A 12,262-nucleotide genomic window follows, 5' to 3' on the forward strand; every position below is an offset into this window, starting at 1 on the left:
CGAGAAAAAGACACAATTTGTCAAAGACTTCACTGACATCTAGTTACATAAGACAACAAGAACATGTCACAAATGCTTTGACACACGGTCAACCAATTTGTGATGATAACCGTGAGTTCAATGTAGTGTCGTTTTGCAGACTTTCTTTCTTATTACTCTGTTGACGTGTGTTTGTGTTAAAAAAGAAAACAACACGTTGTATAAATGTCATGCGTCCGAAGTGCTTTTCTGGATATACCTTTATCATGAACACTCAATTATTTGAAAGCCAAGGATTTATATGAACCAAAAACATAAAGTATAAGGAGCACACCCAAGGTTATAAAGTCCGTATAGTTCTAGGACCGCACCCATCGGTATGCAGGAACATATTTTTCAAACAGAGAATTGCAGATGCCACCCAATAGAGCAGAGGGTATGTTTCCGCTGGGACATGGGAATATGATAAATGAAAAGTCAGAATCATTTAATTACAGTGAATACATGTGTACAGAAATCTTAACATGAAATAGGATCATATGAGATATAAGGAGTATTTAGATGATAAATACAAGTAATAGTTTACTTTCTATTTCAACTACCATATATGTAATGAAAGATATATAAACTTTAAATCTTCGGAAGCATTTTTTATAAAAAAAAATTACATAATTCTGTATATGCAATTAAAAAAAAAACCCAAAAAAACCACACAAATAGGTGAGTTTTCGATCGATTAATCTGACTGTTAATATATAGAGTTATAACAAAATCCTTTTCTACATAGTCTATAGTCAGGGTTGTCTTATTCGTATTATTGCATTTCTAATTCTTAATCACCCTCAATATCTACGAAAATATCAATATTTAATATTCATAATCTGTGTTTTGTTTGTCTTGGTAGTTTCGTTTTGTAATTTTATTCAATACCAAAATATAATGTGTTACATAACTTTCTACCAATTTTATAACAATTAACAAATTGAAAAGTAATTTGATTTATAAAAATAACTTTAATGTATGGTCATTGATGGTACTTATATATCTATGCTCGTCATACATTGTTGAAATTCTGTTGATAAGGAAATATTACTGACCTTTACGTGACATTTGCGAACATATATTATCATCAACGTTTACATTATGATAGAAATAAAGTCTTAAGTATTACGCAAAACGTCTTAGGAAGCATTACTCTTATTCTTACGCAAGGCATTTATCACGGGTTGTTTTTCATTTTTTCTAAAAAAAATTGGTTATTTGAACTAAGAATACTTACTCGCAAGAATAGTACTTGTAGAATTCTTTGATTTGTTTTCTTTACTGTTTGAAGCAGTAAACTTATCAGTCGAATATGATGGCCGCAGCGTTCGTAATCTCTAAAGTGTGAAAATGAGAAAATGTAAAAAAAAAAAAGTTGTTGCCTAATAACAAGTCATATGAATAAAAGAAGACATTGTCGATTACTAGCAAATTGAGAAACTTGAAGTAATTTCCTGATGTTGTAAAATTTAGTTTTAGTTTTACCTTTCTGTCAAATTTTAGTGGGTTTTTTTTGCTGTCTGTCAAGTGGTTCAAATACAAGTTACTACTTCAATGTGAACTTAAATTTTAATCTGGTTACTTATTTAAAAAAAGAGGAGATGTAATATGAAAACTTATTAGACAGAAATGGGAGTTAGCATCATATGCCACCGTGAGGCCTTTAATGTGAAGAAAAAAACATAGTGATGAAATGTCCCGACAGAAAAATACTGAAACATTGTATTGTGTACCTGAAACTCTTCTCTGTATATTGTTTGATTTTTTGTCTTTTGTTCTTGTTTTTGAATAAATTCATAGAAATCATTCTTTCGAATTGATGTATCTGGAACAGTGAATAATTCTAGCAGAGCTTCAAACACAATTGCATATTGTTCCTACAAAATTAAAAGATGAAAAAAAAGACAAGTTTTTTTTAAACCAATACATATCTTTTCACATATAAAGAAACCAAACAAAATATTTCAACACACCGATTAAAACACATTTATAATACAGTATCACCTTCAAACTAGGGTATCTATAAACCCTGAATTATAGTCGGTTTATATCACGGACACAGCATTTATACTTAAAGCAATTACATGTAAACGGCTAAAAATAGTGACAAACTTACTCCTTTAAATGCATCTTTAAACTGGAAAACGCTACATTCATTAACAATAAGGAGTTGCTCGAAAAATCATTTCGTGGTTCTGTTTAGACAATGGATATGGTGCTATGTGCACTAATATCTGTATAAAATGGTTAAAAGACAATAACGTCCAGTCATTCAAACGGCATCTCTTATTCCATACGGATACTATCAATTTGTGTTCACGAGAGGGAATTGTTAACATAAACATGCCAAAATACAAATGACAAAGCAATTCGTTGATCGTTATGCGGTCATGTTTCTCATCTTATGTGTACATGTGTGGGTGGCTGTTGCAAAGGAAACTGATGCATGTATCCATTTTTCCGCATTTCAAAGTGACAATCTCAATTTCAATTGATAACTGTTTAGTAAGAAAGACAATATCAATCAAAATCAAGGATAAAACAAAGACTCACAAAATCAAAGGACTTTTACATCAATAGTTATAAATAATAATTAAGAATCAACTCGAACTCCACTAAAAACCGGGATTGAAAGCTGGTGCTCCGGAAGGATAAGCATTTCCTGCACCGTACACGGCACCCGTCGTGTTATTTCTTTGTTCAGTTCGATAATAATGGAAGGTAATTATGACTGAAGAAGAATATCAGATATGATTTCTGACACACTTTTGTCATAATGGCCAATCAGCTCATGATGGCGACCGTAACATTTCTTGAGTGATGACCTTAATTTGATAGATTCATAGCCCTGTCTTAGCAACTTTTGAGAAAGCAATATTCCTCGTTCAATAAAATCAACGTACTTTGAGCCAGTGCTATGTAACGTATCAATTGAGACACATAAACTCCATATTATGCTGGTGTCCCTGGGATGTTGCTACACAGAAATAGAAAGTTAACTATAGGAAAATTAAAATCATCGCGTGTGTCATAAATTTTGGTATTCAACCTACCATCAGTAGTCATTTCAAGAAAGTAACGTGTTTTAAATAACAAATTAGTGGATGCCAATATATTCATCGTGTATGTTCGTTTTGAATGTTAGTAGTACATACATGTGTTTGAACCATATTCATTCTGTCTTTTCTCATCATCTGAACATATTCCATTATATCAACGTATCCAACATTCTTCCCATGTCCATAAAGAGCATCCACAGCTATGAATGTACCTGTCCTGCCGACACCAGCACTAAAACATATGTGATTCATGTAAATGATAGCTAGGGGAAAAACACAAATACGGGGTTGTGATTAGAGCTATTTTCGGCCCTTGAAGTTACAAAAGTATATGAATTAATCAAAATTTTAAAAGCTCCCAATTTTAATGTTCGATAAACATATTGGTATAATTTTGATCATGAAACTTTAGTAGTTATAGTGTGTCTATACTAACGTTTCTTCATCCATCGAAACTTTTCTGAACAACTTGTAGCAAAATAATATTTAGAGACAAAATCTCAAGGCTATTTTGGCGGTGTTCACACTAAATTTAGAAGTAAAAAAAATTATGACAGATCATATTGTATATATATAAAAAAGAATGATGTCCTACAGACGTAAAAAAGATTGTTGGCTCATTGTTCTCTATTCACCAAAGTCATTGTCCTTATTATATATTCATTTTAACCAAGACCACTTTAACGAAAATCTGAAAGTACGTGAGTGACGTTATAGTTTGATATATCCGTTTGGAAGGGAAGATATACATCAATAAGAGCATAATATCCACATAATGGGTTCAATACATAATGGTCATTAAGTTGGAAAACACATATTAAATAGTTTTCTAGAAATTAAAATTTTAAGAAAAGAATATATTTTGTATTTAAATAAAGAAATGAAGGTTACTAGGTTACGTTCCAATTTTTAATACAATGACGTAACGTTACAATGTACCTGCAATGCACAACAATTTGACCATCATTATCACCTTTTTCGGCTTTTACTTTTCTGTAAAAGTTTACCAGTTTGATACTATCTGGAATCCCATGATCTGGCCATTGTGTGAAATGAAAATGATGTACTTTTCGTTCTTGCTTTTTCTGAAATTAAATATATTTACTTAACTAGTATTCGTTTTCAAACAATTGTCATACAATTAGCTGGCAGTGTCCATCTATGTTCAGAATGCTGAGTAGTTTCTGTTTACCTTTTCCGTATTTCACATCAGCATTATACATGTTATACTGATTTGTATGAAAAACTTCTGAGCAGTACTCAATTGACAGTAAGCTTACTCCTGATACAATTTGAATTTACATTTTGATACAAGTAATATATTATTGTTACGAAAGAAAAGTTGTTGAACAAGTTAATGTCAAATCCTGTAACTCATTCATCATATATATGTATTCTTACACGTAAGAACATATGTATCATGTTAAATTACTGCAAAGACAGCTGAAAATAAACACTTTATGCAGTTCTTGTGTCACCTCAAACCAGTTTTGAAGACTACTTTACCGTTCTAGAGAGAATAAACAGCTAACTGTTATCCTCGTCAGATAAATGTGTTCACTAATAATGAGTGCTTAACGTTTTTGAAAACTATATGTTTACCTCAACTTAAACTAGTGTTTGCTGTGCAAACCCGTTGAGCAGTATTGTCGATGATTTCATATTCAACTTCATTTCTATTTGTCTGAAGCATCTATTTTTTATCTTACCTTCCATACATTTCTAGGAATATGATTGGTAAAAGCAATCGCGTGGAGACCGTGTATATTTCATTTTAGGTAAGCAGCGGGGACTATTTCAATACACGGCTAGTAGTGATGTAACGTTGCTTTATAAAACCAACACGGTGTTCAGGGAAAATCTAAAAGGTTTCAAAAAACGCAAAAAAATTGATGATGAACGATAGAAATAAATTCATAAAACACATTTAAAGCTAACAACACGAACAAGTTGTTTTTCATGTTATTGTTAGCATTTAGTTTTGTATAGACAAATGAAAAGTAGGTTCTTAATAGTAAACATTAGAGACTCAGAAAGGCCACTAGTTTTAATACCAAATGCGATGATAGTCGGTAAAATCAATTCGTTACACAGTGTACTAGTGATCAATAACGATATATAAGGGGTCGGTAAATTCCATATGTGGTGAGAGCGACACCTTTATATATCGTATTAGGTCACTCGCATACTATGTAACTAATATTATTATTATGTTGTGTTGATACATACATGTAAGTTCTACGACATTAAGACAAACGATAGTTTGAAGTAAACATAAAAGAATAAATTAATGTTACCGTCTTATTGTGTAGTATGATCAATCTGTACACATAAACGGTATGGCATATCTCCGCTGTCATTGTTAGTCTAAAATTGTCTATCATTATTGCTTTGTTGATAGTTTTAGGCCAATATTGTTCACATTTTTTCTGAAATATAAAATTCCCAAAATAAAATGTGATACGTACGTACTATCCAATAAAAGGAAATGAGTTTCACATAAATGCATACATATACCAATGACTTGAGGCAGATGTAATATGTAATATATTATAAGAAAACTAACATATATAAGCCCATGTCTGACTAGACACTGAGTTTATGTGTAAAATTTTACATATCTAAAAAATATTATGTTAGCACAAAACATATATACTCAAACAATTAGATTCCTCGGTTTACAAACGGAAAGGCTTTGATTAGATAAAATCAATATTTTGCCCTTTTAATGATGAAACTTGATGCAGATAGTGCTGTCATTTCAATTCCTGAGAAGCTTGATAAAGAAGAAAGATTGTAAAATATTAAGATATCAAAGAGTAAAACCAACATTATTTGTACAAATTGCAAACAATCAAAAGTGACTTAATCTATGAAGAAAACATGCAATACATACCCTTCTTTCCTCCTCCAGTTTCGTAACCATCACTATTTTGCCAACATTTTCCTGCCAGATCATATGCCAGAAATCTCTAAGGGTGTTTTTTTTCGGACCTAAATGTACATTACAACTTTTAGAACAATGGAGAATGCATTAAATTGCATGTGTTTGTATTGTTACATTATTGTTCCTTTAACCCCTTCCTCAACCCCTTGCGGAAAAAAGAATATGGAAGTGTCGTTCAGTAATATTTTGTATCGCAGTTTCCTGATAAAATAGTTTTGAACTGTAACGAATATTTGAGATTAAACAATTATAATCCAATCTCGCAAAAACTACATAATAAATATATAAACAGATTTAAAGTTAGTTTTTACTAGATATCTTTAACTCTTTAATCTGCCATAATTTTAACAAACCTTGAGATGCTATATACGCTTTTTCTTTGTCATAACTCTGAAATAAAATAACAGTATAGTCATATTATAATATAGCATATATTGTTTTTTCATTGATCTTCAATACATTAAACGTCACTCACAAGTACCATTATTTAATAAAAGTAACCTGTACGAATTCTTGCGATGCGGTGTTGATAATCTGTTGAATTTTTGGTATATTTGAACTACCCCTGCATACATATTTGTTTACCATTGGAGTATTATATTCATAGAAACACGAAATAATTCAAATACAGATATCCCCTCGTCTACTGTTCACTCAGAGGGAATAGGCGATACCTTTGCATGTTCAATACCTTTTTTTTTTAATCTACGGTATCTCCAAGTGTGTACCTATATCTTTTCTCGCTTTTCATGTAGATTGGACCGTTGGTTTTCTTGTATGAATTGTTTTACACGAGTCAATTGGGACCCTTTAAACTTGTTGTTCAGTATGAGCCAAGGCTCTGTGTTAAAGGCCGTTATTTGACCTATAATAGTTAATGTTTATACATTGTGACTAGGATGGAGAGTTGTCTCATTGGCATTTATTCCACATCTTCTTATTTATATATACTATCTTTGTGTTCTTATATTGCACCAAACGAACAAATACGAATAGAGTACAATTAGAAATCCCATTATTATATAGCGAAGTAGTATGTATATACGTATTAGGGTTCTCTTCAAAGATAGGTTTTGTGCTTTGACAGAGACTTCAAATAATTATATTATTGTATATTAATATTATAATGCTTCGAACAAAATTTGCTAAAAAAGTATTTCAAATTTGTTATCTTAAAGATCTTATCTTACATCAATGTAACTAGCGTTTATAAAATCATGTTTGGTATCTCCATTCAACACAACCCGTGAATGGTCATCTACAAGAAAATTGTTATATTTAGAATTTTACCAAAATAAGTACCATAAATTATGAGTTCCACTAAACACTTTTACATGTACTACATTTGCCTTAAGTGAATTATGAAAGAAAACAAATCATGACTAAGCGAAATCATGCACTGTCGAAGGATAGAAAACCAAATGTTTAAGAAGATACAATTGTGTTTTGTACACAGGTTAAGCATGTCTATTTCTATTTTAGAATAGATTCGTTACCAGTTTGATACTGGATTCAAATTCAGAATTTATTAAACAAGTAAAATGTATACAGAAATGGAAATCAGTGAAACAAAATATTTATACAACTGCTCTTTGCGTTTTTTAATGAACATCTATAATATATAAATATATACAACTTATACATGTTTTTGCTATTACAAATTTGTCCTGGGTCAGAAACAAACTTGTCCTCTTGGGAAACATATGTACCCTTCAAGTTAACACATTTGTCCAATACAGTATATTTATATATCGGTACACTTATGTACACTACAAGTTAACACATTTGTCCAATACGGTATATTTATATATCGGTACACTTATGTACACCACAAGTTAACACATTTGTCCAATACGAGACAACTTGTAAACTCCAACTTATACATTCCTTGTATCTAGCATGCACCGACCTGTTCTTTATTTCAATTTCTGTAATAGTATCTAACATACACATGTACAAGTGACGACGATCTCAAACCTCAACGTGTCAGAATTTCATGACTTCGTCTTCTTAAACTTATGACAGTCGACCTTAACTGGAGCAAGGAATTGCTTCTGTTTATATACCAAAATGATAGCCGTATCATTTTTTGAAGGAGGGGTGTTCTTCCAAAGTTCCTTATAACTTGTATTTTCCTATGTTAACCCGTAAACTATCTCATTCTTTTCTATGTTTTATTAAAGTTTACACAGACAGATAAGTTATTGCTTTTGTTGAACTGTAACAAGGTTAAACTATTGAACCTATGCCACAAAATGTTTACAAAATTATCTTACAACCAGCAAAAAGACTTACACAAGAAAATTGAAATTTGCCGGCAAAAACTGATTTCAGATGCAACGGAAATGTATGCAATTTTGCAAGTTAATACAAGTAAAAAATATAAACATATATATCGAAAAAGCGAGGTGTCGGTAAATTCCCCTTTTAAGAAGTTTTATTAGGAAAAGCATGATTCGTGTTAATTTATCACCGAATGAATTGGCACAGTAATTTGTTTTACAATGATAATTTGCTATAGAAAACGCACAAAATCTATAATGCATGCCTTTAAAGAATATTGATTTGAATATCTATTTGGATGATAAAAACTTAACCATGGTACAGTGTCATGTAATGTGTCATTGTGGCGTCATAAACTGTCATTCTTAACGTTATAAAACTGCAGGACTCATAACTGACGCCATGCAAATGTATCTTCATTGTTATCTTATTTCGATCAATGGACACACTCAAAAGATGTATTATAAATCGTATCTGAGTATGTATAATACACCGTTCACATTCAATAAATTGTTTTTCAAAAACTCTGTTTGCCGAGGATTTGTCTGGAAAGTACGCATTTAGCATCAATATAAATGAAGTATTTTGTGCAAGATGGTTATCCTACAACAAACAGAGCTATACATATGACGGAAAAGTTTACAGATTGATTTAATTGATAAGAGAAAAACACACTTGTTATCAATACAATACGTAAATAAGTGCAAACGGTTATCATAATCTTCATTTTCAAAATCAATCTGGTATGCAGATGCACGCGAAAATAAAAACCTTCAGTCAAAACTTGCAGCAAACTCATTGAAACTTTTTGTCCAGATATTACACAGGCAAATTTCACTCACATCAATTTCATGTGAATTTAAATTCATGTGAATCTTACGTGGAATTCACATTAATTTCACCTCAAACGAGCTTATACGTGAAACTCACCAATTCACATGAAAATCACGTAAAAATGTTTCATGTGAAATTCACATGAATTTTTTTTAAATAGAGTAATTCAAATAACATCTAAATTTTCAAATTTGATTAAAATCATGAAAGTTGTAAAAAAAAATTGTTGTAAGTTTCACGTGAAATTCAAATTCACATAAATATTTGCACGTGCGTTTTATGTATAAGCTCAATTGAGGTGATTCTCACATAAAATTTTTCATGTGAATTTCACGTGAGATTGATGTGAAATTCATGTGAGCAAATTCTGCCTGTGTATAGTACAAGTCAGAATGACATTTAATTGGTAAAGCAGTTCCTGCTTCTGTTGTTTGGTGCTGATTCTAAATAAAAAAAAAAACCTTAGAAATAGTACATACATGGCCATGTTGTCAGGAATCTATTTTTAACTTTGTTTTCCTCTTTTGAACCTTCAGCATGAGCATGAATAAGACCTTTTGGTAAAATCTGAAAGAAGAAAGCTGTAAACAATTTAATATATCCACTTTGGCCATGGTATTGAACAATCTTAACTACTTTTTATTTATATTACACATAAATTCATAAATATAAGAAATGGACTTAGTAAACTGATATATCTAGATATGAATAGAAGGAGGATTAGGCATACGCCAATAAGCTGACAATAGAACGACACAAGTTATAAAAACACGCCCAATGACCATCATACAGTCTTCTATATGTCATGGTGTCATGGTGTCATGGTAAAGTAGTTTTTAATCGCTTGTGGTTTAGGATACAACCAATACCATACTATAAGTCCTATAAATGAACAATATTTCCAAGTTATAGTTGCAAGATCTTTGAATAATGTATTCAGGTTCGGTAACATTCATTTTTTGTTTGTATATGGTTTAAAACATAACTAAATATATGTTTTTTTTTGCATTCAATATTATTTATCGTCGTACATCCTGTCGATACGTATATTTTGGCATTGACTGTACCCTGCTGCGTATGACGTTTTTACAGGTGGTTCATAATAACGTGTGGGTACATTGTCTGTATGTTTGTGTTGAAATTGGACATTGTGATAGCTTTTTTAACTTCAAGTTTTCATAGATTGGTTATTTGGGTTCCAAATGAAATTTCAGTATGTTTTAATGTTTTGCTGTTACTCACAAACTTTTTAAAAGCATTATTATGTATGCCTGTCCGTTTTGTAGTTTATTGGTTGTCGTTGGTATGTGTTTGTCATGATAATTATTTTTTGCATTTTTTTTCTTGCTTGTATTAAATATCAGGAATCTTTGATAACATTTGTTTTTAGTTATTTTTGAAGGTCAAAAGGTGTCATGTTGTTCATTATATCATTCTTCATTGTGCATTGGTTATCTTATTGTTTTTCATACCACCTCTTTCTTTGTATTCAATAATAGACTGATGTCTGTATACCACATAAACCTCTAATTGAATTGTTTTAGAGTAACATTCTAACTTCTTTTTTTATCTTCAAATTGTAAATGTGTTTCATCAGAACAAGATAATTAAACTTGCTACGATAAACATAAACAATCATACTGACCTCGTATTCATTTTTGAAACCATCTCCCTTTCTTTTCTCGCAGATAACGTTTTTGAGGTCTGCTATTGGTATTTTGTATTTAGTAAAGTTTTGTTCAGACGGTTCATTATTATAAACATTTTCTTCTTCATCATTATCATACTCATCTGGATATTCGTCCATTTCTGCATTAACACTTGCTTTACTATCTTTTATGCTAGAAACGGAAGGTTTTGCATTATCCGAATCGTGTTCAATGTTTACATTTAAATAAACATCCTCCGTTTTCAGTGCATTTTCTTGATCTTAAATTGAAAACAAACATAAAGTTTAAAAATAAATGTAATTTATCTAATATAAAGTTGGATGATTGATTTATAGAATAAAGAGAATACCAGTAAACAATGGTAGCAATGTTCTTTTTTTTAACCAAATGATTTTCAATCATTTTTCATAAGACACTTTTCTAGGTTGTACCTACGTTAATGCTTTGTTTTCAAATTATAATAGTAAATCTAAATTAGATAAAACAGACACAAATCTGGGAAAAAAAACCCGTTACAGAACCAATAAAACGAACCAATCTTCTATTCTAATAGCTTTTGATTATATTCAAAATATTCGAACAATATGAAGATTGACTCACTGCAATACGTGTTTTCATGGCTTCTGGTTATGTTTTCCGGGTTGCGCAGATACTGTTCACTGTTAGATCGGGATTTACGCCTACAATTGATAAAAATAATTCATATCGGTGTGCCCTTTAAGAGTGTTGAAGTGTATAAAATTACCAAATATACTAGTATTTAAACATTCGATTCGTTGTTTTACTCCAATATAGGTTTTGATCATGGCTATTTATTTCAAGACTTGTATCTTTGCACTGCTATATAATTAATTCCGACCTAATACAATGATTTCCTGATCGTAGAGGTGTACCACTTGTGACACAGAGACGGTGTAATCATTCAGATACCTTTTGATTATCCCAGATTGTTGGCAGGGTAAGGGTCATTGTGGCGAGACTTTAGAAGTGATTGATGTAACACATGTAATATATTAAAGAATTTTGTTTGTCCATATGAAGTTTTTCATTTGACTTTTTTGTAGTCGTTCTTTTCTCGATCTATTATTCGTGATCTTACTTTTAGAAAAACAATGCCTTTTTTTTTTTTTTCATTTTATTATTTGAGGCTATTATTACAAATGTTTGCCTCCTTTGATCAACACTTTTCGTATGCAAACGGTTACTGTTTGACACATTACATAATTTATAATATTAAATTTGACAAATTCAAAATGTTTGAACTAGTGCATTTTATTTGAAAAAAATCATAAATTTGCAAACTTAATCATATAAATTTAATATTTGATTGAAATATTATCTGTCTGTTGGCATGATTTAATTCGATGATAAGTATAAAAAAATATATAAAGTTTTTTCGAACAAATTATTGACAAAATCCAGTGATAAATTATTAACATGATTAATAT

General features: G+C 30.7%; 1 protein-coding gene across 1 annotated transcript in view; it reads right to left on the bottom strand.

Moving 5' to 3' along the window:
* Window positions 1–811: 811 nt before the first annotated feature.
* The window catches only part of LOC134725939 (uncharacterized), a 40,664-nt gene continuing 29,213 nt past the window's right edge, over window positions 812–12,262 (bottom strand). Inside the window, exons 14-25 of the mRNA XM_063590282.1 lie at window positions 11,415–11,494; window positions 10,790–11,073; window positions 9,624–9,711; window positions 7,218–7,285; window positions 6,381–6,417; window positions 5,977–6,074; window positions 5,378–5,509; window positions 4,020–4,165; window positions 3,177–3,312; window positions 1,755–1,898; window positions 1,259–1,358; window positions 812–828 (exon numbers count right to left, since the gene is read on the bottom strand). Of these exons, the coding sequence (XP_063446352.1) occupies window positions 812–828; window positions 1,259–1,358; window positions 1,755–1,898; window positions 3,177–3,312; window positions 4,020–4,165; window positions 5,378–5,509; window positions 5,977–6,074; window positions 6,381–6,417; window positions 7,218–7,285; window positions 9,624–9,711; window positions 10,790–11,073; window positions 11,415–11,494 (1,330 nt within the window). The remainder of the gene's footprint in view (window positions 829–1,258; window positions 1,359–1,754; window positions 1,899–3,176; window positions 3,313–4,019; window positions 4,166–5,377; window positions 5,510–5,976; window positions 6,075–6,380; window positions 6,418–7,217; window positions 7,286–9,623; window positions 9,712–10,789; window positions 11,074–11,414; window positions 11,495–12,262) is intronic.

Source organism: Mytilus trossulus, chromosome 1 (assembly GCF_036588685.1).
Source record: "Mytilus trossulus isolate FHL-02 chromosome 1, PNRI_Mtr1.1.1.hap1, whole genome shotgun sequence".
Lineage (NCBI taxonomy): Eukaryota > Metazoa > Mollusca > Bivalvia > Mytilida > Mytilidae > Mytilus > Mytilus trossulus.